The sequence below is a fragment of the Ovis aries genome, chromosome 6 (assembly GCF_016772045.2).
Source record: "Ovis aries strain OAR_USU_Benz2616 breed Rambouillet chromosome 6, ARS-UI_Ramb_v3.0, whole genome shotgun sequence".
Taxonomy (NCBI): Eukaryota; Metazoa; Chordata; class Mammalia; order Artiodactyla; family Bovidae; genus Ovis; species Ovis aries.
The window spans coordinates 67,406,377-67,434,269 of NC_056059.1; the positions used below are offsets into that span (position 1 = coordinate 67,406,377).

General features: G+C 39.5%; 1 protein-coding gene across 1 annotated transcript; it reads left to right on the forward strand.

Moving 5' to 3' along the window:
* Nucleotides 1–1,280: 1,280 nt before the first annotated feature.
* Nucleotides 1,281–27,893, forward strand: NIPAL1 (NIPA like domain containing 1). Its single transcript, XM_027970980.3, has 6 exons — nt 1,281–1,417; nt 9,972–10,238; nt 17,791–17,847; nt 21,000–21,090; nt 22,784–22,944; nt 23,462–27,893. The coding sequence occupies exons 1-6, from the start codon at nt 1,372–1,374 to the stop codon at nt 24,076–24,078; spliced, it is 1,239 nt and encodes a 412-aa protein (XP_027826781.1). The 5' UTR covers nt 1,281–1,371; the 3' UTR covers nt 24,079–27,893.

Here is a 27,893-nt window from a genome sequence, read left to right on the forward strand (position 1 = left end):
AGGCAGACAAGAGTATTTCCTTCCCTGCCGAAGCCCCAGAGCACAGAGGCACCCCATTCCTGTGGTGAGAGCTTTACCAGGAATTATACCCATATCGTGCTGTATAATGACCTGCTACCAAGCCTTCCAATGACTAGCTGGTTAAATTACTTAATCTCATTCTTTTCCTCTGATCTCTCCTCGGTAAACTAGGAGTTAACAGACTATGTTATGGGATATAACGAGTTAATACACATAAAGTGCCTACATATGCATGGAAAAGTAAGACTATCATAAACGTTCAGTTCACTTCAGTCGCTCATTCGTGTCTGACTCTTTGCAACCCCATGAATTGCAGCACGCCAGGCCTCCCTGTCCATCACCAACTCCTGGAGTTCACTCAAACTCACATCCATCGAGTAGGTGATGCCATCCAGCCATTTCATCCTCTGTCGTCCCCTTCTCCCCCTGCCCCCAATCCCTCCTAGCATCAGAGTCTTTTCCAATGAGTCAACTCTTTGCATGAGGTGGCCAAAGTACTGAAGTTTCAGCTTTAGCTTCATTCTTTCCAAAGAAATCCCAGGGCTGATCTTCAGAATGGACTGGTTGGATCTCCTTGCAGTCGAGGGACTCTCAAGGGTCTTCTCCAACACCACAGTTCAAACGCATCAATTCTTCGGAACTCTCACATCCATACATGACTACTGGAAAAACCATAGCCTTGGCTAGACGGATCTTAGTCGGCAAAGTAATATCTCTGCTTTTGAATATGCTATCTAGTTTGGTCATAACTTGGACTTAGGGAAAAGCTGATAATAATCCAAAACAACAAACTCTCTTCTCAAGCCGCCAGAATAAACTTTACTTGGTAATCAGAGCAGAATCCCAGGGGCCACAGCTTCCCTGCAAAACCGCGAACACCCAAAGCAGGGCCCTCAGAATCCCCCGGCAGAGGGCATTTCGACCAGGGAGGAGCCTGAAGGGGGCCTCAGCACAGACTTTTACGTCACAAAATTCCCCGGGAGTTGACCTGGCGACTTCCACGCTCCGAGAGACGCTTTACACCGCGAAGTGTGCCTGCGCTTCTGCTCTGCTTGGGTCCAGCTGCGGTCCCCAGGGGGCGTCCTCACACCCACCACTGGTACCTGCGCGGGCGGATTGCAGCCTCCGCCAGCTCTGTGGGAATCAGCACCCAACCCCGAGGCTCGGGGGCGTGGCTCTAGCGGAGGCCCCACCCCGCCGTCCCCATTGGCTGAGGCTGCCCGGGGCCGGGGTCTGCGCGCCGCAGTCCGAGACCCCGCAGCTCCGCCCCAACGCGGTTACATGGGGAGCTGGAGAAAACCGGGTGCTTGAGGAGCGAGCTTCTGCGCCTGGGAAGCCCCGTCGGGGGCCATGGGGGCACAGGTGAGGCTGCCGCCCGGAGAGCCCTGCCGAGAAGGTGAGTGTCTGCTCCGGGCCGGAGGACTTGGCGTCCGGGTGGCGATGAGACCCGGCGGGCGGTCGCGGGTACTTGTGGAGTCTAGAAAGGGAAACGCCGACTCTTAACGTACTCATTCATACATTTATTCATTCACTCAGCTCGTCAACAGATATTTATTGGTGCCAACAATATGCCAGACTCTATGGGAATGCCTGAGTCGAACAAGATATACATGGCTTCCCACTCCCACTCCAGAAGACAGGTCCACATAAATTATGAAGAGTTGAGTGTCTTGACGGGGTGTTCAGGGTGTTGTGGGAAGACTCCCAAGTTTCATCCGAGAAAGACGCTTCCACTGACTCAGACTCACTTCCAGATTCCGTGGTCGACGTCATCCCGTGGGCAGAGGGCGCGGCCGTGGACCCGGCGGGCGTCCAGTCTTGCGCACAGCGCTGGCTTGGCGAAGCTCAAGAACAGTAGAGGGTCAGGCGCCCTAAACACCCTCGGGGGAGGAGGCTGGACAAGGCTGGGCTGCCCACCTCTCTCCTCTTTCTTTGAGAGGTGAAAACGCCTCCAACCTCAGTAGCCTCGCGTCTGACTCGCTGCAGAGTCACTTGGCTGGTTAAGCCGAGACCGGAACTGGGCGCGATCATTTGTTGGTTTGTCACTGCTTTGTGGCCTGGGTTTCTGCCCCCACCCTCTTCGGGTAAAGTCTTAGGGCGCCGCCCCTTGCCCTTTGCTCCTGGGCTTTCTACAACTTCAGTACCGAAGGCGCATGTAACTCGGGATGAAACTCAGGACCTGGGGACCAGGCAGGCGGGTAGGGGGCGGCGGACAGTTTGTATCAGGAGAAATCACAGTTTTCAGTTTGTACAGAGTCCAGAGGAAAGCTGATTTCTGATTTACCCGTAAGGATGTAAAGAGGGAGGGGACAAAGAGAGGCGTGGCAAGAACTCTACCTTCCCAAAATTGCGGGCAAATCCCCCCGAGTTTCTCTTTCCTTGGCTCTCCCAGCTTATTCCTTGATGTGGAGAAGTATTGTTTGTTTTGTTTTTAAGCCAGAACGCAGTGAACGAGTCAGAACGATGCCAGGAAGAGAAAGAACGAACACAGAGTAAAATGCCTGAACAATTCACAAACTATTAGAAAGTTGTAGTTTTGAAAGTGGTTTTGAAGGCAGTAGGATCTAGAATTATTTCCTAGATAGTCAATCTTTGTCTAAAGAATTCCTAAACCAGTAAGTCGGACTGTTACTAACACATCCACCCTTGTTTACCCAAGGATCTGTAAGGAGGATGTGTGAATTACCCTGCTTGTTTGAACTTAGGGATGATTTTCCCGCTTTGCTCATATATTTAGTTCCAACAAGAAATGTTCAAGCTCCATGTTTAATCATTGTTTTTTAGTCATTAAGTTCTGTAAGACTCTTTGTGACTCCACAGACTGTAGCCACCAGGCTCCTCTGTCCATGGAATTCTCCAGGCAAGAATACTGGAGTGGGTTGCCATTTCCTTCCCCAAAGGATCTTCCCAATCCAGGGATGGAACTCAAGTCTCCTGCTTTGGCAGGTTGATTCTTTACCTCTGAACCACCAAGGAAGCCCTCCATGTTTAATACCAAGGGTTAACTGTGGTAATTAATTGTGTGGGACTCTGGGGGCATCACAAACTCAATGGACATGAATTTGAGCAACATCAGGGAGATGGTGAAGGACAGGGAACCTTGGCGTGCTGCAGTCCATGAGGTTGCAAAGAGTTGGATACACAACTAAGCACACGACTGAGAGACTGAACAACAGCTGGGGGAAAAGACTTGAGAGAAACCAGAATTGTTATCAGTGAAACTTCCCTGGTGACTCAGTGGTGAAGAATCTGCCTGCAGTGCAGGAAATGCAGATGACTCCAGTTCGATCCCTGGATCAGGAAGATCGCCTGGAGGAGGGAATGGCAACCCACTTCAGTCCTTTTGCCTGGAGAATCCCACGGACAGAGGATCCTGGTGGGCTGCAGTCCCTGGAGTTGCAAAGAATCAGACATGACTGAAGCAACTGAGCTCACAGGCAGTTTTCTCAGCTATGATACCATCCTTAAGTCTTTCTTCATCTGTAAATTGAGAATAATTCCTACAGTTTAGAGTTTGAGGAGTAGATGCAGGTGGGATTACATATGAAGCAAACACTTTAGAGTCTGACCTGACATGGAGTAAAGGATCCATTTTTCGTTTGTTCACTTATTCAAATGACATTGACCTAGGTCCCATGTGTCAAACGTTGACCGAGGTTCTATTAATAGAACAGAGAGATTTGCAAGACAGTCTGGGCCTAGAGGCCCAAATAATTGAATAAGTCTTCATAATTAGGAATCAAACCAAGTACAAAATTATTTGAGACTTTGTTTTTCTGTAGGTGCCCATCTACATTCTCTGGCCTCTTGGATGCAATGGTATATGTTAATGATTCTGAGATTTTACTCTTAAAAAAACCATATCATAAACATTTCTCAAAATTCCACCAAATGAACATAACTTTAATTAGCAGGGCAAGCTGTATTTTCTCTATAAAATATAGCTTCTTTTATATTACACTAAAATAGATTTTCTCCAGATTTCTACAAGAAAGTTAAAAACATAAGTTTTTTTTTTCCAAGTTTAAGTGCTCAAAGTGTGGAAATTTAAGTGCTCTAAGCTAGTAAAAATCTTCACTAAAGTTTGTTCAGTAAACAATATGTTATTAATTGCAGCAGTTTATGTAGGAAATCTGATGGTCAACAGTCCTCATAGAGTATTTGGCTTCCAGAAATACTGATAGTGGGATGATCTTGTTTAGACATACAAATTTTTAACTTAAAAAAATCAACAGTATCTGCTCAATTTTATTTGGATTAATTGAAATAATGGGCTTCTTACCCAGTCCTATCACAGTTTATTTCCAAACTTCCAGTTTATAGCAAAATTATTTCTCATTCTCCAAATTTTCTCTCCATTTCTGCTCCAAATTATTTCTCATTCCTATTCTACCCTCCTTATTATTGTCTTTTTGTTAGTTTTCTCAATAAAATTGTCAGTTTTCATGAGAACAGAGACCTGTTTACCTATCTTGTTGATCGCTGTCTCCCACATTCCTAGAACAGGCTGGGCACACAGAAAGTATAATAAGAATTTAAGTGTTGATGAATGGTTACCTAACATGGTGCCTTGTATGGTAGTTTGGGCTTCCCGGGTGGCGCTAGTGGTAAAGAACCCGCCTGCCAATGCAGGAGACACAGGAGATGCAGGTTCAATCCCTGAGTCTGGAAGATCCCTTGGAGAAGGAAATGGCAACCCACTCTAGTATTCTTGACTGAAGAATCCCATGGACAGAGGAGCTTGGCTGGCTACAGTCCTTAGGGTCACAGAGAGTTGGACACAACTGAAGTGACTTAGCACCCACATGGTAGTTTGTTGAATAAATGAAATAGATCTGTGGATATACAGTGTTGTTACAAAGCCATAATTAAGCTGTAAGAAGACATTTGTTTGGTTGGCAGTGTTAAATTGTACAGTGGAAAGTGAGAAATTAGGTTGGAAAGGCAGAGAAGGTCTTTCTAAGGAGGTGAGAGTTGAGTGAAGAGGAGTTAGCCATACCAGCCACTACTAGGACTAAGTAACAAGTGAAGGCTACTTACTTAAAAGCTTCTAAGATGAGAAGAAATTAAGCCTATTAAAGAAAGAAGGAAAAAAAAAAAGAAAAAAAGAAAGAAGGGAGAAAATTAGGAAATGAGGTTACAGAGATACATGGAGGCAGGATTCTATAGGCCATTTTAGACTGTGGTGGGGATTTTGGATTTTTTCTGAATGGAAAGGGAAGCCATTGTAGAATTTTGGAAGGAGAAGTGACACAAAAGGATGGACTTAACAAAAGGCTTATTTCACCTGAGCCTATGTCTTACTACTCTTTGGCCTCATCTCATAACATCTCTCTTCTCTCATCAGCCAACCTGGCTAGTAAACTTCCTTTTACCCTCCTCAAGTAAATTTCCACATCTGGGTGTTTGCATTTACTTTTAGCAGAGAGGTTTTTCTATTCAGTGCTCCCTCTTAAAAAATACTCCTTTATGCTGCTTTTACTCCTTTCCATGGCAGTCAACATATTCTGTAGTTTTTAGTTCACTTGTTTATTTTCCCAGGAATTTTACTTTACTCACAGTTGTAACCCCAGCTTCTAGAAAATGCCTGACAGATGGTAGATACTCAATAAAAATATATTGAATCAGAGAATGAAAAGTGTTGTTTCAGGGAATGAGTGAGAGAGTAATGCAATGTAATGTCAGAGGTGAGCAAGTCTCAGAACATATAAAGCTCTTTAAAAATTAGAAATTTAAATTTTGTTATAACTGCCATGAAAAATCATGGGGAATTAAGCAGGGGAGTGATGTAATCTGATTCACACTGGCTGATATTTGGAGAATAAATTGTAGGAGACAGAAGAGATCTCATTCATTCTTTCCTTTGCTAATATAAACAGGCAAGTGTATCAGTCAGCTAGGGGCTTCCCTGGTGGCTCAGCAGTAAAGAATCCGGCTGCAAGGCAGGAGATGTGGGTTTGATCCCTGGGTCGGGAAGATCCCCTAGAGAAGGAAGTGGTAACCCACTCCAGGATTCTTGCCTGGGAAATCCCAAGGACAGAGGAGCCTGGCTGGCTACAGTCCATGGGGTTGCAAGAGTCAGACACAACTTAGCGATTAAACCACCAAACCACCACTATCAGTCAGCTATTGCTGTATTACACACAACCCAAACTCTAGGATGCTCAGGCTTCGGTTGTTGCAGCTCCCAGGCTCTAGAGTACAAGGTCAATAGTTGTGGTGCACAGGCTTAGTTGCTCCAAGGTATGTGGGATCTTCCAGGAACAGGGATCCTCCTGTGTCTCCTACATTGGCAGGCAGATTCTTTACCACTGAGCCACCAGGAGAGCCCCAAATTATTCTTTATAGACAAATAAGACTTGAAAAAGCTATTCAAAGCATTTCATCTTTGTATAAACAACAGTAAATTTTAACTGACTTTATTTGAACTTTTTGTTCTTATGTTTCTGAAATAGAATAGTAGTCTGGGAATTGGATTATTTGGCCCTGATTTTGGCTGTTACGTGTCTTTGCCAAGTCACTTAATATCTTGGCATCAGTTTCTTTAAGATATCTTCCAGATACAAGTGCCTATGAATTTAGAGCTGGTCCATCAGCGATATTTATGAACTACCAGAATTATAAGTAAATTACTCTGGAAACCAAGATAGCTTATTATCAAACCCAAAGGTACTGAAGGGATCTTTGGACTCATTGAGTCAAACTCCCTCATTTGAGAGATGAAGAAACTGAAGTCAAGAGTAATGACTCAACTTTCCCAAGATTATAGACAATCAGTAATAGAGTTTAAGGTGGGAAAAGGCATATAATCCTATAGAAAATTTGACTTTGTTGTTAAATTTTTAAGTGTGTGTAAGAAGACATTCACACCTGTACCTAGAAGATACATCTTAAGTTGAATCATATGAAACTGCTATTTTCTGTTGAGTCAAAAACTGTCAAATATCATCAACTTCATTTGGTTTAACATAATTGAGAACGTTAGCAGCACTGTTTGTAAAAACAAGAACACAGCAAATTACCCAAATGTCCACAAACTATAAAATAGAAAAACTACTGGTGAGATAGTCATAAAGTGGAATTCTACAGACCAGTAGGGAAAAAAGGAAACCTTACAGTCAGAGCATCAGAATGATAAACCTCAAAAGCAACCCAATCACCAAAGAATGCATACTATATGATTACATTTTTAGAAAGTGCAAAAAGAAGAAAATAAAACAATTTATTATTTAAAGATAATCTTATAGGGGAAATTTCTTTCTTTTTTTTTTCTTTTGGCCATTCCCCATGGCATGTAGGATCTTAGTTCCCTGAGCAGGGATTGAACCCATGTCCCTTGCAGTGGAACCTCCAAGTCTTAACCAGTGGATTAGCAGGGAAGTCCCAGGAAATCATTTTTTTTTTGAAGCAAGGACTATTAGACAGAAAATCAGATTAGTTGTTACCTTGAGGGGTAATGTTTTATTTCTTAAATTAGGTGGTTGATACGTTGGTGTATATTATTTTTTCTTTATAACTGACACATATTTCCTAAATGTTATTCAGTATTTAAAATAACATAACATTAAAGAAATGATACATGCTCTTTGCTGACAGGAATATAAATTGGTTTAGATACTTGATAGGGCTATTGGCAGTGTCTATTAAAATGAAAAAGAAGGAATGTAATAGATTTTCTGTGTTAGATAAAGTTTGGATTAAACTCCTGGAGAATTATTTTGCTTACTATAATCTTAAGAAGCTACCTCAATTTTGAGATCTCTAATTGCTCTGAAACCCTCCAGTGTCCCTGCCCACATATTCCGCTTCCTCCATCCCTCCCCTCCTGCCCTGCAGCACTCCATACCCGCCTACCCACCAGTCACTCCCTCATTCGTTCATATCTGCCGTGGCCTCCCTCTTTCATATGCTCCCCAAACATAAAACAATTTAAGTTCTAAGGTCAGTAACTAGACAAGATTTTATTATTTTTCCTGCCATAAAACATGCAACATTAATGTTCATTTACAATGAGAACTTACAAAAGGCAACAAAGATTATTTGCGCTCCCTTATCATCCTCTGCCCCACGCCCCCTAAAAAACATTTTGCTGTGTAAACAGTTCAGAAAGAGTATTGTTTCACTGGAATGAGATCCACCCACACTGTTTCCAGAGATAAAGTTTTGGAATGGTTATGTTAACTACATAGTAAATGATACTGATGCAGCCATGGAATTTTCTGTCCAGTTCAGTCAGATGTTTTCACAAAAATTCATGTAATCAAAATTCTTACTACTAAAAATTACTTTGGTAGTAATTGGGGGTTAGATGCGATGAACAGTGTCCAGGACTAGGTTGCTGCGGCTAGCTTATGTGAAAACTTGCAGCAGTCCTTAGTAAAACAACCAGCCTGAAAAACTCCTCAGTTACAGTAAACTATCCCTGAAGTAATATAATTCTCCTTGGAATATTTAGAAGTTTTGTCTCAGAATTTATCCTGTATCTCTGAATCAAAGTTGGTTCATTTTCAAATTACAGAGATAAATGAAAGAATAACCATGAAAAAACTGAATTCAGTTATTTTACCTTTTGCTAGACTTGAACTTAATAGTTGTTTCTCAACTGTATGTGTGGTAAAATTCACATAACTCATACTGCTTCTAGGGCTTCCCAGGTGGTGCTAGTGGTAATGAACCTGCCTGCCAGTGCATGAGACAAAAGATGTGCAGGTTTGATCTGTGGGTTGGGAAGCCACTACAGGAGGACATGGCAACCCACTCCAGTATTCTTGCCTGGAGAATCCCATGGACAGAGGAGCCTGGTGGGTTACAGTCTAGACGGTTGCAAAGAGTTGGACAAGACTGAAGCAACTTAGCACGCATGCATGCATGCACGCATACTGCTTTGCCCCAGAGGCACAGATCCCACTATTAAAGTTTTGTTTCGAAGACAACATTTAGTCAAACTATCTTTTGTTGTTTACGTGCTTTCTTAAGAGTTTTGAGATGTAAAGCTGACTTTATTTCACTGAATTCTAAAATTTGTTTTTGCGCATTTTTGTTCAGGGTAAATCACGCTAGGAAAATATGTCTTTCAAATGGAAAAAAAGTTGAGAAGATAGAAAACCTAGTCACAGGGTCACTGTGTTGGCAGCTTTTCAAATGGAGAATAGATTATAAAAATCTCTTAAACAATATAAAATGTTTTCATTCTGTGTTTTAGTATTTAGCTCCTCCCCCCTCCAAAAAACAGGCAGTTATAATAATGGGTCTGGTTCAGTGGATTTACATGCTTATTTGAATCCTCTTCAAGGGGAAAAAAAAAAAGGCCAACTGATATTTAATTCATTTTTCTATTAGAGTCTGTTTTATTAAGGAGGAAGTGAATTAGACTTGAAAAATTATTCTTTATGGGGAAAGTGGTCTAGAAAACTAGACCCACTTTTAAACACATTTTCTGAAATGCACATCAAGTGGGTTAGCTCAGTTTCTTGTAACATGGTGATTTCTAGTCTGGTGGGGTTGCTGTGCTCTTTCCTACTTTCGGGCATTATACACACACTGATGCTTTCTGGGAAACACACTGATGGAGGGAAGTGGATGTGCCGGGGAGGGGGCTATAATGAACTGCTGAGCCCAAGCCAGTGCGCACAGCTCCTTGATGCTCCAGCAGAGAACCAAGTATTGCTAGACTTTCCATTCAATAAGAGGAATCCAGACTTTGATGTGAAGTTTGTCATGCTTAGATGATGACAGCTAAAGCACTTTGCAAACACTGTGAAGAACTTGTGTGTGTGAGCCCAGCAGAATGTGTCTGCCAGCCCGTGGATCACGTGCTGGAGACTGCCCCCATCAGGCAGTAAAAAAGTGTGTTAGTAGAGAAAGAAAGTTTCTATTTCTTGGATAAAGAAAGAAAATGTTAATGCATCTCCCTTTCGTCAGTTGACATCTCCCTCTTTCCCTTTTTCCAGGCTATGTGCTGTCCCTGAGCTGCCCAAATGCCTCCCAGGCTTGGTGTGAGATCACACGTGTGTCACAGCTGCTGGCTTCTCCTGTCCTCTACAGGGACCTGAATTCCAGCATAACCAACCTGAGCGTTTCTACAAATACAGAGAACAAATACAGCCTTTATATAGGCCTGGTACTGGCAATAAGTTCCAGTATTTTTATTGGCTCCAGTTTCATCTTGAAAAAAAAGGGCCTCTTGCAACTGGCCAAAAAGGGTGTCACTAGAGCTGGTAAGAGACAAATGCAACTAATGAATTCAAGTTTCTAATTGCAGAGATAATCCTATTGTAAGACCACGGTGCTATGAGAATTTCAGAGAATTTCCCTGTCTCTGTCTTAGCCCCTATCTCTGTTCTCAGCAGTTTCCAGGACTGAACCAGTTGTGTCTCCTTTAGGGTGAAACTAAAACTCAAGAGGTTTAGCGTGTGGAAAGAGTTATTCTTTCATAACCTTGTTGTTGTTCAGTGGCTAAGTCATGTCTGACTCTGCGACCCTCTGGACTGCAGCACGCCAGGCTTCCCTGTCCTTCACTGTCTCCAGGAATTTGCCCAAACTCACATCCATTGAGTCAGTGATGCCATTCAACTATCTCATCCTCTGTCACCTCCTTCTCCTTAGTCTGAGATTTCAGGATTTAAAGTCAGATCAGGCTAAACACATTAGGGGGTTTTCTCTGCACGCAGAGTAAAATCCAAACATCCTTGTACAATCTCTGACCTCACCTCCTGCCTAAAGTGTCCCACGCTACCTCTCTAGCTTCATCTTCTGCTACCCTCCCTGCCACCTGCTTTTCTCTGGCTCTTGGAATTTACCAAGTTCTTTCCCACCTCAAGAGACAGGGGTTCAATCCATGGGTCAGGAAGATCCCCTGCAGTAGGAAATGGCAACCCACCCCAGTATTCTTGCCTGGAGAATCCCATGGACAGAGGAACCTGGTGGGCTACCGTCCATGGGGACAGCATAGAATCAGAAATGACTGAGCACAGCATGGCTGGGACAGCTTCCCACCTCAAGGTCTTTCCTTTGCCTGCAACTCTCTTCTCCCTGCCTGTCGCTTGGTGACTCATCCTTCAGACTTCAACTAAACTATAACCACTCCAGAATGGCCTTCTTGACCATCCTCTTTGGGAAGGTCTCACTCACCTCCACCCCTGCTGTTATTGCACTAAGGGTTTCCTTCACTGTCCCTGGAATAATTTGTCATTGTACTTTTATTATTTATTTACTTGTTGTCAACAGGCTTGTTTATCAATAGTAGATTCACAAAAGCAGGAACCTTCCCTAGCATAGAGGTTGGCACCCAATAAGTATTGTCAGGTCAATAAATGGATAGCAGTAGAATTAGGTTACTATTTGCAGTGACATTTCAGAGCTGTTAGTAGAGCTGTTAGCTCTACTTGACTGTCCTTCATTAGCCATGAATTTTCTATTCATTCTTATCAAGAATAATGTCTTTAAAAAGCTAAATATTGTTCTAAGATCCATGGAGGATAATAAATGGTTATGAATTACACAAACAAGTTTATAGAAGAGTACTATTGAGGGGACACTGATTAAAATAGTTTAGCATTTAAAAAGATAGACAAAATAAAAGATAATTGAAAAATCGAGTAAGTCCATGCAGCAGTTTATTACACAGTTTTTAAAGTGGCATTTCAGTCCACTAGAGAAAGGGTGAATTATTCAATCGAAAGTATAGAGACAACTGGCAAAAACTAGAGGAGAAAAATGTAAGAGTTCTACTTTATACCATTTTTCACAATAGATTTCACATAGTTTAAGTTAAATTTAAAATAATTTTTTTAATCAGAAAGTCTTCCTAAGCATAAAGATAAAGGAGGAAACAATTCTGTATGAAGAAAGAGATTATCTGGAAAGACCAAAAAAAAATCCTACTTGAAAACACCTTTAACTGAAACTGAAAAGGAAATGACATGTAGGAGAGAAAATATCAAAATATATGACAAAGGGTGGTTAGGATCCACAATATATAGAGTGACTATAGTTGATAATCCCAGGAAAAGGAAATGGCAACCCACTCCAGTATTCTTGCCTAGAGAATCCCAAGGACAGAGGACCCTGGCAGGCTCCAGTCCATGGGGTCTCAAAACGGTCAGACGTGACTTAGCTGTGACTAAACAACAACAATAGTTGATAAGAAAAAGATTAGTACCTAACAGAAAAAGACAAAGCACATAAACAAGGAACTCACAGAATAAGAACTGTAAGTGGCCAATAAACATACTTAAGTAAATGTTAATTCACTAGTATCCAAAGAGATATCAACTCTGTAACAATGGGCTCCAGAGTTGTTGCCTACTATTTTAACAAGATTTGGTTTTTCTTTAAAAAATAATGCCCTATGCTGCTAAGGGAATTTGAGAAATAAATAGCTTTCTCAAACATTGCTGGAAGCAATATAAATGGGTATAAATTTTCCTGAGAGAAATTTGGGAAAGTTTAAAATGTTACCATCTTAAAAATCTAATAATTCTACTTCTGGGAATTTATCTTAAGAAGTGAATGAAACTACATTAATCAAAACAGCATCATATTGGCACAAAAGCAGACATATAGATCAATGGAACAGAGATAACCCACACATCTGCAGTCAATTATTCTATTATAAAGCAAGCAAGAATATATAATGGAGAAAAGACAGTTTCTTCAATACCTGGTGTTGGGATAACTGGACAGCTACATGTAAATCAAGGAAATTAGAACATTCCCTCACACCACATACAAAGGGCTTCCCTGGTGGCTCAGAGGTTAAAGCATCTGCCTGCAATGCAGGAGACCCGGGTTCGATCCCTGAGAAGCCTAGTAGGTTACAGTCTACAGGGTCGCAAAGAGTCGGACACGACTGAGTGACTTCACCACCACCACCATATACAAAAATAAACTCAAAATGGTTTAAAGACCTAAATATAAGATGTGACACCATAAAACTCCTAGAGGAGAACATAGGCAAAACATTCTTGGACATAAATCATAGCAATATTTTTATATCAGTCTCCCAAGGCAAAAAAATAAAAGCAAAACTAAACAAATAGGACCTAATCAAACTTAAAGCTTTTGCATAGTAAGGGAAACCATCAACAAAACAAAAAAGACAACCTATGTAATAGGAGAAAGTATTTGCAAACAGTGTGACCAACAAGGAGTTAACATCAAAAATATACAAATAGCTCATACAACTCAATATCAAAACAAACAACCCAATCAAAAAATGGCAGAATGCTTAAATAGACATTTTTCCAAAGAAGACATTCATATAACCCAGAGACACATGACAAGATGTTCAGTATCACTAATTATCAGAGAAATGCAAATCAAAACTATAGTGAGGTATTATCCCACCCTGGTCAGAATGGCCATCATTAAAAAGTCCACAGACAAATGACTGGAGAGGGTGTGGAGAAAAGGGAACCCTCCCATACTGTTGGTGGGAAGGTAAATTGGTACAGCCACTATGGAAAACGATTGGAGGTTTCTTAGAACACTAAAATTAGAGTTACCATATGATCCAGCAGTCCCATTCCTGGGCATATATTCAAAAAGACAAAAACTCTAATTTGAAAAGACATAAATACACCCCAGTGTTCAAAGCAGCACTATTTACAAAAGCCAAGGCATGTAGAAAACCCAAGTGCCCATCAACAGATGATTGGCTTAAGAAGATGGGATATATAAATATAACAAAATATTACCCAATCATAAAAATGAATTAAATCTTGCCACTTACACCAACACAGATGCACCTAGAGAATGTAATACTAAGTCAAACAGAGAAAGACAAATATATATTACTTATATGTGGAATCTACAAAATAATGCAAATGAATATATATATATATATATATATAAAAGAGAACCAGACTCACAGACATAGAAAACAAACTTATGGTTACCAAAGGGAAGGGGATAAATTAGGATAAATTAGAAGTATGATATTAAGAGACACAAACTACTGTACCTAAAATAGATGAGCAACAAATATTTACTGTATAGCATATAGAACTACATTCAATATCATGTAATAACCTATAATGGAAATTAATCTGAAATATATATATATAAATCACTTTGCTATATACCTGGAACTAACACAAAATTATAAATCAAGTATATTTCAATGTCTTAAAAAAAAGAATTAAACACATCTAATATAAGCATTATGGCCTATACAGTAAAAGAGTTTAAAAAAAGAAAAATGAGTGAATAAGAATTCAACCTAGATTTACATACCTGGATGTTTATAATATTTAAGGCTTTTATTTAATGATTAGAAAAAAACTAGAAACTATATGTTTGAGTGTCTATATGGTCTCATACAGGTTAATAATAATATACCAGACTTTAGAATGCTCAATTATTAATTAAGGGCTGAGAAAGTATTTCTGATACTAAGTTTTTTTAAAACAGCATATGAAATCATATTTTAATATTCCAATTTAGTTATTTGCAAATTTTGTAAGGAAAAAATCATAAATAGGTGGTTAATTCATGTGGTTAAGGTAAAAAATTACAAGAGTGGGAAGATAATTCCCTGAGTATCTTAAGAAAGGTTTTTGTCCTTTTCAGTACACTAGACACAAATAGATTCAAGGGATTAGATCTGATAGACACAGTGCCTGAAGAACTATGGACAGAAGTTCATCACATTGTACAGGAGGTGGTGATCAAAACCAACCCCAAGAAAAAGAAATGCAAAAAGATGAAATGGCAAATTAGCTGAGAAAGAAGAGAACTGAAAGGCAAGGAGAAAAAGAAAGATATATCCATCTGAATGCAGTTCCAAAGAATAGCAAGGAGGGATAAGAAAACCTTCCTAAGTGAACAGTGCAAAGAAATAGAGGAAAACAATAGGATGGGAAAGACTAGAGATCTCTTCAAGAAAATTAGAGATACCAAGGGAACATTTCATGCAAAGATGGGCTCGGTAAAGGACAGAAATGGTATGGACTTAACAGAAGCAGAAGATATTAAGAAGAGGTGGCAAGAATACACAGAAGAATTATACAAAGAAAGATCTTAATGACCCAGATAACCAGGATGGTGTGATCACTCACCTAGAGCCACACATCCTGGAATGTGAAGTCAAGTGGGTCTTAGGAAGCATCACTACGAACAAAGCTAGTGGAGGTGATGGAATTCCACCTGAGCTATTTCAAATCCTAAAAGATAATGCTGTGAAAGTGCTGTACTCAGTATCCCAGCAAATATGGAAAACTCAGTAGTGGCCACAGGACTAGAAAAGGTCAGTTTTCATTCCAGTTCCAAAGAAGGGCAATGCCAAGGAATGTTCAAACTACCACACAATTGCACTAATTTCACATGCTAGCAAAGTAATCCTCAAAATTCTCCAAACCAGGCCTATGGTACATGAACAGAGAAAGTTCAGATGTTCAAACTGGATTTAGAAAAGGCAGAGGAACCAGAGATCAAATTGCCAACATCCGCTGGACCATAGAAAAAGCAAGAGAGTTCCAGAAAAACATCTACTTCTGCTTCATTGACTATGCTAAAGCCTTTGACTGTGGATCACAACAAACTATGGAAAATTCTTAAAAAGATGGGAATACCAGACCACCTTACCTGCCTCCTGAGAAACCTGTACAGGTCAAGAAGCAACAGTTAGAACTGGACATGAAACAACAGACTGGTTCCAAATTGGGAAAGAAGTACGTCAAGTGTGTATATTGTCACCCTGCTAATTTAACTTATATGCAGAGTATATCATGTGAAATGCCAGGCTGGATGAAGCACAAGCTGGAATCAAGATTGCCAGGAAATATCAATAACTTCAGATATGCAGATGACACCACCTTTATGGCAGAAAGCGAAGAGGAACTAAAGAACCTCTTGATGAAAGTGAAAGAGGAGATTCAAAAAGCTGGCTTGAAATTCAACATTCAAAAAATTAAGACCATGGCATCCGGTCCCATCACTTCGTGGCAAATAGATGGGGAAACAATGGAAACAGTGACAGACTGTATTTTCTTGATTTTCTCCAAAATCACTGTAGATGGTGACTGCAGCCATGAAATTAAAAGATGCTTGCTCCTTGGAAGAAAAGCTGTGACAAACCTAGACAGCATATTTAAAAGCAGAGACATTACTTTACTGACAAAGGTCCGTATAGTTAAAGCTGTGGTTCTTCCAGTAGTCATGTATGGATTTGAGAGTTGGACCATAAAGAAGGCTGAACACCAAACAATTGATGCTTTTGAGCTTTGGTGTTGTTGAAAACTCTTGAGAGTTCCTTGGACTGCAAGGAGATCCAACCAGTCCATCCTAAAGGAAATCAGTCCTGAATATTCATTAGGACTGATGTTGAATCCCCAATACTTTGGCCACCTGATGCAAAGAACTGATTCATTGCAAAGAAAAGACCCTGACGTTGGGAAAGATTGAAGGTAGGAGGAGAAGAGGATGACAGAAGATGAGATGGTTGGATGGCATCACTGACTCAATGGACATGAGTTTGTGCAAGCTCTGGGAGTTGGTGATGGACAGGGAAGCCTGGCATGCTGCTGTCCATGGGGTCACAAAGTGTCAGACACAACTGAGCGACTGAAGGACAACTGACACAAATTCAGTTTCGTGGTGCCAAAAGGTAGAGTAGAGTCCAACTGGCTAATACTGGTTATTCTCTCATTGACTATCCAAAATTTCAAAAGTTCTTATGTCAGCCAAATTCTTTCCTTTAATGTCTTCATTTGGTACCAATCCAATTTAATATTTACAGGGTTCTGTCTTTAATTGTGGCCAAAATAAAGCATTTAGGGCTTATAATTCTCTCTATTCCCTCATAGCTCAGTTGGTAAAGAATCTGCCTGCAAAGCAGGAGAGCTGGGTTCGATCCCTGGGTCAGGAAGATCCCCTGGAGAAGGAAATGGCAACCCACTCCAGTATTCTTGCCTGGAGAATCCCATGGACAGAGGAGCCTGGCAGGCTACAGTCCATGGGATCGCAAGAGCCGGACATGACTTAGCGACTAAAGAGAGAGAGAGAGATCTACACCTCTGAATGGCATAAATAGTTTAGACAAAAAATGTCACCTTCCATATCAGTAAACAAAGGATACTGCTGACATCAAGGCATTAGTGACTGCCACCACCAGCAGACAGTGCAGCCTGAGGGGATTCAAGATGGAGAGCACTAGATACTGGCCCTAAATACTTAAGGTGCATACCAAAGGAATGATTCCAGTGAGCCAAACTCCTACATCTTCCCACACAAATAAAAGTGCTAAATTCATTTTTTTTTAATTAACAGTAATCTTTTGATGTTCCAACTATCTGGGGTTTTTTTGTTTGTTTGGCTTTGGTTGTTTTTTGTTTTTTTGTTGTTTTTTTTTTTTCCCCCCCCCACAAAACTCCTATATATCCTGGTTCTTCCCTTTCCTATTCAGAGCAGGACCTCAGAATTATCTGAGAGGCTGCCTCCCAGACTTAAGCCCTCAGCAAATCCACCAAATAGAACATAATTCTGTTTTTAGGTTTGCATTTTTTTTTTGAGTTGACAATAATAAACCTCATGACTAATTTTCCTGCAAATGAAGAAAACTTATTTTCTATAGAAATCAAAGGCAACATAAAGAAAACTTTAGGAGATCTCTAGAAATGACTGAGTAAGTAAGCTAAAAGATGAGATATACTGAGTAGGCCTTAAGTCTTGCTTTTTCCAACCATATTCTGGTACCTTTTATAGAAGTTAACTCCCCAAACCCTCTTCTTCCACTTTAGAACTTAATTTCTATTTTCATCATTTTCCTAGGACAAGGTGGACATTCTTACCTCAAGGAATGGCTCTGGTGGGCAGGATTACTCTCAAGTGAGTCCATAATGCCAAGAATGGTGTTTGCTTGCAAAATGATGAATAAATTACATGCAGTTGTTCAAATTGATCAGTTTATCCAACTGGTAAGGCTGGCATATAAGTCTGGAAGTTTTTGTGTGGGCATAATGTCTTATATGTAAAGTAAGTCCTATGAATTTAGAATTAAGTTTTATTCTGTCTTCCTCCCACCCTCATGTTCTCAATACTGTCTTGGAATGCCAGGAAAAAACTTATCATCTGAAATCTTATGTTTTATCACAAACTTCTCCTTCTCTTATATTTTATTCCCCATAATAATTGATGAAAATGCTTCCCTCCTACATTTCCCCGGCTCCTAATTCTATATGTGACTATTCTAGCTGCATAGAGTGGGTAACTTTCCTAGCAAGGACCAAAACGTGGATAAATGAAAGTCCCCTTGGGCTGCTTAGTTCTGAACAAACAGAGAGGAGATGAAGATTGTCAGTATTCTCCCTCCTCCTAGACTTGCCCGGAGGATTAAATGAGACTCTGTATGAGGTGAAAGCACTTTCATTAATGTGATGTCCAGAGAGAAGGCAGTGTTATCTCTCAAGCACTTTTGCAGATTTATATCTCCCTGCTAACTCCTCTGAACTCTTTCAAATTCCAAGCCTTAAACTTCCAGAGAAAGGACCTCATAAATTGTAGTTTCACACACTTGCCAGCCATCTCCCTCTGCAGCCTTTAAACTTCCATCAGTTTTCCTGCACCAAGTAAAACATTTCAGTATTTTTGAGATTCTCTTAAAGAATTGGATAACTTTCTTTTTTTTTTTAACAAATGGTGGTATCTAAAAGGCTTGTTACCTCAAAACTGGGTTTGCCTCTTGGTGGGTGTCAAAAGACACAACCAAACCAAAGATAAGAAAAAAGGATTTGTTACTTGAAACAGGTAAGAATTCTGGGGATCTTTCCCAAAGCACTGTCTCCCCAAACAGCAAATTGGGAAAGTTTCAAGCTCAAAGTATGTGCATACTCATGGAGGGCTTGAGCAGAGAATCCAACATAGAAATGGGATGAAGGTTGATAAATTCCAAGCTAAGGCTTCTATCTAGTTTATAGAAGTCATGAGGGTTGGGCAAGTTCAACATCATTCCTTAGGTTCAAATGGATCTAGTGGTGGAGGGGATTTAAATTCTGCAAAGTAGCTCGAGAAAGTACTTTAGGCTAACCTTTCCACTGAACCAGAATTGGGAGTCTTTACAACCAATTTATCATCTTTATTGTTGTTACTTTCTTGCCTGATAACAGTTTGTCCTTTTGTTCCTTTAAGATCGTTAATTACTGAGGCCTGTTCAAGGACAAGCACTGTGGCCTTAGAGCACACAATAGCTTAGGCCTAAGATGGCTTCTCTTACATCAGAAAGCTGTATCTCATTCTTTTCCTTTGAGAAACCCATACCCTATCTGCTTACAAGATGAATAAAAATAATTTCAATTTTTTAAATTTTTAAGGTGTTTTCACATTTGTTTTCTTACTTCATTTGAATAACTGTCGTCAGGGACCCTACTGGGAAGATTCCAAATAAATACTTGGATGATTCTCTTCCTTTACTCTCTCTCTTTCTCGTATCTTCCCACCCTCTACCTATGCAATAGAAAGTAGAAGAATATTATATGGCTACGCTTGTAATTGTATTCTCACCATGCACATGGTTTCTACAAGTATTGAAGCGAGAAAAGCACTGTCTTCAACATTAGAGATTTTTACCTAGAGACAAACACACAGTACTTCATGAAGTCAGTATTTTCCTGGAAAGCTATCATGATAAAAATATAAATAATGAGATATTCAAGAAAGCTTATGTTGACGAAAAATTAACTAGTCAGTCTAAAAAAGAAATGGAAAATTTTATTCAAGCCAAATTGAGAATTATAACCTGAGAACAGCCTCTCAGCAAACTATTCTGCCCATTAGAGATCAAAGCACAGTTGTATAAGTTTTTCAAGACAGGAGGCTGTACATTAAATGCTGTATAATGTACACTTTACACAATCCAGATATGCATGTACAAAGAAGGTAGTAGGCCCTTCAATATTAAGGAGGAAGGATATCTGCTAAGGAGGTCTGGTTAATGCACAAGACACACTAAAGGGGAGAGGGAGCCCAAATGGGGAAAAAAATTATGTTTACATTTTTCTCATCTTGCCATAAAATATGAATTTTATTTCATTGCTTATGATTCCAAGAAAACCACCATTGTTGCTATTATGCACAGTCTCCTAATTGTTCCATTCTATATGTTTCTATTTCTTCTACGATGTTTTGAAGCTGATTACTCTTGCAGATCTGGCTGGGGATGGGGTAGGGGCTGGGAGTGGAGTGGATAGCAGCCAGGGGGAAAAAGAAAAAGTGTACTGGTGTCTTTTATCTGTTCCAGAACTCTCTCAACAAGAAGTATGTGCTTGGCATAGTTGCGGTGTGAAATACTACATTCTGTGGGCAAGCATTCAGTGGTGACCCAGGAGAATAATCTGCCCTCAATACAAGAACCCAACTCTTAGAGGGATTTTCCATTGCTCTCAAAGTTAATTGCATCTCCCTATCTCATGGAAGTCTGGAGTTGCTCAGATAAGAAAAGGCCTTCAGGAGCACATTATTAGGACTTGAGCTAAGATACTGTTACTTGCTTGTAGATCCCCTGAAATCCAGGGCTGGCTGACTACACAGGCCTGTGGGTATCTCTGCCTAACCCTGACTGGACTGTACACCTCTAGAAAGTGTTCTAATTTTACAAGTTGCTTTATTGTTAATTTGCCCAATAGTAGGTATTCTTGAGCAAACAATAATTCTCTGCTCACTTCAAAGCCTGCCTCTACCAGATTTCAGCAGAGTGACCAACTATGTTTCTGGTACTAAAGTAACTAAAATCTTTATTGAAGGTCTTTTAAAATAGATATTTCCCTGTCACCACTTTTTGCATTAGTGAGTTTGCCTCATCAGGTAGTTATGGTTTATCTGGAACCTTTTAATACCAAACTTTCCCCACCTTCCCTAAAAGAAGTTAAATTATTCCTTTTCATTAGATATGAGCGTCTTCAGGATAAAAGACTACTGTTTTGCCTGTGTCAGTTGTTGAATACACGTGCCTGTCCTTTATGTTAACGCTGCTGCTTGCTTTCCAGTGGGAGCAGGAGAGGTGGTGAATTTTGCAGCTTATGCTTTCGCTCCTGCCACTCTGGTCACCTCACTGGGCGCTCTGAGTGTTCTTGTAAGGTATGTGAGCAGTAAGGAACTTGGCTTCTGCAGAGATTTTAATACCATGATTCACATAACCCACAAGAAATAGATTACTAAGCGTATCATCAAAGCAAAATTTTGAAAATCACAAAAATAATTTAAGAAGATTCCACAATAGCAGTAGAAATAAGAAATGGAGTGTCTTCCTGCCAAACTTAAGGTAATTGTGTGTTTTCTTTGTGATGATTCAGTGAAGCCAAGCAGTTTTTCCCCTCTCGCCTGAACAAATTGCCACAACCCTCTTTATGCTTTCTCTTGTCATAGTGGTTAATGACTATAGTTATCAGAGGACTTTAAAAAGCATGATATTTGGGTTAAATTTCAGCTCTTTACTAAAACTCTTGCATTGATGCTGAATTACTTCTGTTTGGAGACATCTTAGTTTCTTTTAGTCCTGCAAGCAGGAGTCATTTTCCTGTCAATAGAAAGTGGATCTAATATATCTTGAGTTGATCGTTATTATGATCCCAAATGAATGTGTTCCATGAGCCCATGAACTGTTTTATTTTGTAACTAAGCAACTATTGTGTTTGTTGTCTTTTCCTTTTATCTCCATTATCAACCTCTAGAAGAAGGTTTATGACTAGGCCTACCCACTGGTGGGAGTGCCAGGGCATAAGGAGAAGGGACCACAGCCAACCTAGTGGTTGAACAGCAGGAAGGCATAATCTGTGTCCATCGTGGTGCCAATCTAGAACTTCCTGAGGCCATAGCAACCTAAGCAGTGGGAGCATTGGATAGGTGAAAGTATCAGGGCAATAGCAGCTGGTAAGGAAATATTTCAGTATTTTGACAAGCCATTTGGTTGTACTTGTGTGTACTAGCTAAATACTGGCCCTGAAGAGCAGAGTTAATTCTTCTTTAGGTTTATATCTTTTTTTGAAGCTTTCATGAGCATGCGTGTTCTAAATATATCATGCCAGTAAGATGTAAAAATATCTTCTACTTTGACTTTACAGAAGATGGGGAAATTGAAAACAAATTGAGTGGGACCTCTTAGAAGGTCATGGGAAATTTTCAGGTGTACAGAATGCCTATTATGACGTTTTAGATATAAAAGCAATTAAGCAGATTTGATTAATCATCTTTTCTGAGTTTTAAAGCTAATCAGAGTACAGATGTAGAAAATAAACCTACAGTTACCAGAAGGTGAAGGGAGAGGAAGGGATAAATTGGAAGACTGGAATTGACATATATATACTGTATATAAAATAGACAACTAATCAGAACCTACTGTATAGCACAGGGAACTCTACTCAATACTCTGTAATGGCCTATATGGGAACAGAATCTAAAAAAGAGTGGACATATGCATATTTATAGCTGATTCACTTTGCTGTATTCCTGAAACTAACAGAACACTGTAAATCAGCTATACTCCCATGAAATTTTTTTAAAATAGCAAACTACCAATGATTTTTTAAATGTTAATCTTAAAGTTTGACAAATGGTAGAAATTTTTCTAAATACAAATTTAGTAATATATAAAAAACTTCACACACACATAAATAAAGCAAGCAAGCTAAGTGGGGTTTTCAGTGTCCCGTAGCATATTCCAAGCAGTTGACTGAGATACAGACTGGTTCACACCACAGCCTGACAACTGAGCTGCTATGGAATCCAAAGATAATTGAATAAGAGTGATTTTTTTTTTTCCTTCTTCCCACAGTGCAATATTGTCTTCGTACTTTTTAAATGAGCAGTTGAACATTCATGGGAAAATAGGCTGCATATTAAGTATATTGGGATCAACTGTGATGGTTATCCATGCCCCACAAGAAGAGAAAGTTGCTACTCTGCATGAAATGGAAATGAAATTGAGAGACCCAGGTCTGTAATTCAACCGAAAGAGACACTCAAATTCTGCTCCACTTTCTCTCATCACATGACTTTGTAATAATATTATAATATGCTTCCTGAAAGCCTGTCTGTGGATTGAGATATAGTACAAGCCTTCTGAGTAGTACCAGCCTTCTGAAAAGGTGCCGCAACTTATTTTTGTGTCCGTGCTTCACTTCAGAGAATGAAGGGAAGAAATGGGAATTGGAGAGGGGAAAGGCATATATTCCAACCCAAAGTCTGACATCTTCCTCATTCTGAAAATAAAGTCAATCGGGCAATAGCTGCTGTACCTTATAGTGTTGTCTGTGAGGTTCAAATATGTCTGTGAAAGTCCATTGTGAGATATCAAAAGCCATGCAGTAACATGTTGCTGTTCCTGTTTTTAATTTAATCATGGTTCTCTTTCTAAAACACTTATGCTCCTAAACTCATGACTAACAAGATTTCACAAAGACCTGACCCTATTGGCATTTTCTAAAGTCTAATTCTTTTCTCCTTCTAACAGGATTTATCTGCTTTGCTGTGATCATAACTGTGATCTCCTTGGTACTAATTTTGATTGTGGCACCCAAGAAAGGACAGACCAACATACTGGTCTACATATCAATCTGTTCATTGATTGGAGCATTTTCAGTTTCCTCTGTCAAGGGCCTGGGAATTGCCATCAAAGAACTACTGGAATGGAAGCCCGTTTATAAGCATCCCCTGGTCTTTGTTTTGTTGGCTGTACTTGTGCTTTCAGTGACAACACAGATCAACTATCTCAACAAAGCACTGGACACCTTTAATACATCTCTTGTGACTCCCATTTATTATGTGTTGTTCACATCCATGGTGGTGACTTGCTCCGCCATCTTATTCCAAGAATGGTATGGCATGAATGCTGGAGATGTCATCGGGACTTTGAGTGGGTTCTTCACCATCATCAATGGCATCTTCCTTCTACATGCTTTTAAAAACATTAACATTACCTGGAGTGACCTGACATCCACTACTCAGAAAGAAGTCCTCTCTGCAAATGGCAGTGAAGACAAATACGTCTTACTAGAGAACACAGACTGTTCAGTCCCAGGATTCGATGATGACATTACCTTATATAGCAGGACTGGTCAAAATCCCTAGAAGCCTGGACTTTAACCAGCAGGAGACACTTGGAGAGGAGAAGGAATACCTGATTCTTGAAAGAAATATAAGGAAAGCTGGCATTTTTAAAGTTCTAACTCATAATGTACACATGAGGCCAAATAAAAATGCCTTCACTTTTAGCCATCAAGTTTGAAAAATCAAAGTTTTGGTCCAGAAGACTTCTGCTATTTTTCATTTCTGCACACTTGAAACACTCCCTAAGCATGAAAGAAGTCAAAGAATTAGATAACTCTCAGAATAATCTCTTTCTTCTGGTCACAGTGTGCGTGACTCTGCCAGGTGGCTCTTCGTTTCTTTGGCTGCTATTCTCAGTCTCTCAGTAATTCATAGGTAAACTCAACTGTGTACTGACAAGCAGAATATCAGCCATCACTCTCTAATGAGTCATAGTTTCAAATTATCAAGACTGAGAAGTGAGATCACTGATGCTTCCCCTCGCTCTACAACTTCCTTCTTTCTGAACTAAAGAGCTAAAGGGAAGAGCGTTAAAGAACATACACATGTTGGAAATCTGCTCGGTGGTATGCTAGACTGCAAGACACATGTGCCCACGACGGGCTCATAAGTTGTAATTTATTGACATATCACAGATTTATTAACAATTAAAATGGGAGAATGGAAGAGAGAAATACTTAATACCTTAGGTAAATGAAACTATTTTTCCTTTTCACAAAAACAAATGCACATGATTATGTTCATGGGTTCTTTTAATTCAGACCTGAACAATATAAGACACAACTGAGTTTCTGAAGAAGTACAAGTGATTTCAGCTTTGGAGTTCTCTATATTAATTTTGTTTTTTACTTTTGTTATTATTATCCCAAGTGTCATTTTTCTTTTTGATGTAGAGACTTTCAAAGAGTAATTGCTACATTATTTTAGCATTATATTATACACTTCAATTTTTCTCAAAGGTTTAATCCCCAAAGGGGGGGGTTTCCACAAACTAAATAGAAAAATCTTTATGAAAGACCTGAATAAGTTATCATAATTGTCCTCTTGAAATCTGGCACTTTGACCTTTATTAAGGAAATTATAATTGGTTACTAACCTTTAAAAAATATACATATCCTACCACGGAGAAGGAAATGGCAACCCACTCCAGTGTTCTTGCCTGGAGAATCCCAGGGACACAGGAGCCTGATGGGCTGCCATCTATGGGGTCGCACAGAGTCGGACACGACTGAAACGACTTAGCAGCAGCAGCAGCAGCAGGAATAATTTAGGAGAAGGCAGTGGCACCCCATTCCAGTGCTCTTGCCTGGAAAATCCCATGGATGGAGGAGCCTGATGGGCTGCAGTCCATGGGGTCGCTGAGAGTCTGACATGACTGAGCGACTTCACTTTCACTTTTCTCTTTCATGCATTGGAGAAGGAAATGGCAACCCATTCCACTGTTTTTTGCCTGGAGAATCCCAGGGACTGGGGAGCCTGGTGGCTACCGTCTGTGGGGTCGCAAAGAGTCGGACATGACTGAAGCGACTTAGCAGCAGCATCCTACCACAGTAAGTGGTAGATTGTCTTTTTCTGTTGAATTTCATCCTGGCCATGCTTTCTATACATTTTATTGTAATTATCTGGGGGGAATAGGAAGGTGGGTTAACTTCTTAGAAAACAAAATACTAAGACCTCAGGGTAAAATACTAAGACCTTAGTACAGGGAAATATATTTTCATGTTTAAAGCCTGCATAAAATTTTCCTATCTTCAAGTGCACGGGAGAAGTAACAATTTTGGTGGTCTTTACTGTTAATGGGTAGATTACTCATCACTCATTAATTTAATGGAAAAGAAATTAGCTATATTATTTCTAGACCAAAGTTATTTCTCTCAAAAAAATCCTAACCCCAAAAACCCTTCAGTTTGACTGGATTTTTCTTCTCTAACCTCAAATGTTAGTAGTTTTATTTGTTTGTAATCTAGCTTAAGTCTGTCCTGGGTAATTTCTTCAGAATGCCATTAAAGTGACTTGAGCATTTCCACAGTTTCGCTGAACTATTACTGACGTCCACAGTCATGACCTGAGATGACTGCAACGTTCTAAAGTGCTGGTATAGTCTCTTTAGCATAGGGCTGCGCTAGTGGTAAAGAACCAGCCTGCTAATGCAGGAGACATGAGAAACACAGGTTCAATCCCTGGATTAGGAAGATCCCCTGGAGAAGGGCATGGCAACCCACTCCAGTGTCCTTGCCTGGAGAATCCTATGGACAGAAGGGCCTGGCAGTCTACAGTCCATGGGGTTGCAAAGAGCTGGACATGACTGAAGTGACTTAGCACACACGCAGTGTTGAGTGCAATTCAGTGCCTTCCAAATATTTGAAAATTGATAATCCATGGAAGATTCATGGGTTGATACCTCAGGTCAAATATATGTTTACTCTGTTGATTGCTGTTTCATCTAAATTGTATATCAGATTCATAAGTTATAACCACAAGCTTGTGTTCATAGAAAACGTGGTTTCTAAAAAGGTAGTGGTTAAAAGTTGTAGAAATTCATTTAAAGTTTTTCTTTTTTTCTGTTGAAAACTGTTGCTTTCTCCAGGACACCTTCTTAGTGAGCATCCAACCTGACTCCAAGGTAGTCCTCCGTTTAAGTGAATCTTGGTTTCAGGTATTTCCTCAAGGTCACCTGTTACAAAGCTTTGCCCTTGGTATATTGTGCCCAGCTTGAAGGTTCCTGGAATACAAGAAACCATGTGTACCCTGGGATGGATAATGAACTGGTGTTGACACATATGCCCAGGAGAAAGTCTCAGAAAAATCTAATGAGTTGAAATGTATTGAGAAACAATGAAACATTTGAAAAACTCTAAAAATCTCTGGTGGGCATATGCATTGAAAAACCAAAATTTTGCAAATCCAAAACCCAGAATACTTTTTCCCAAATAGGAAGATGTTGTCTAAGGAAGAATAAAATGCTGGATCCCTATATTCAGACTAACTGTGTTAGTCTTAACTGGTACTTTCAAATGTATATATTTTAATATATATACACTTTATCTCAGATACCTTAAGATTTATTATGTGAAAATCTGTACGTGTATCATTAAGGATCACAAAGCTGTCTTCACACAGCCAAAAGGAAAGCCTTTCCTAATTCTGTAAACGTAATAATTTTATTTTCTAACTTAAAATTTTATTCTTAGATCAATGGTTAATTATTTAATTTTTAGTTCAGATTTCCAAATATTCATAAAAGCCTCTAGATTTGGCAGCATGCAGTTAACATTTTTAAGGGTATGAAATCAAATATATATATACGGAAAGCACTCACGTTTATCCCTGACATTGAGGCATTCAATACAATTCAGGTCTCTGAAACATTTTAATTCTCATAGTCTTAATATTAGACTGATAAGGACCATTAGTCATCAGTTTTCATAAATTGTTTTTTGCTCTCAGTTTGTGACTTTAGTTCATTTTTAATAATTCAACTGAAAATGAATTCTATTAGTGTATTATCAACAATACAAAATGTCAGACAAAAATATTTTTCTTAATAAAACCAAACTAAATACAGTTTTCACATCCCAATAAAGCTTTGTAGAAAATAACATCAATATATATGAAATATTTTCAAATATTTAAAAAATTGTGATCATGAAATTTTCTATTTTTCTAATGTTTATAAATACTGTGCATTTTAGAAAGTTTACAACTTTTAATGTTTCTCTATATCTTTTCATTTGTAATAAAATAATGTGGCTTACTTATCCTTGTTGGAATTCCATTTTGAGTTTCTTAAAGTTTATGTCATGGCAAAATTAAAAAGAAAAGTTCAAGGTTTAAAA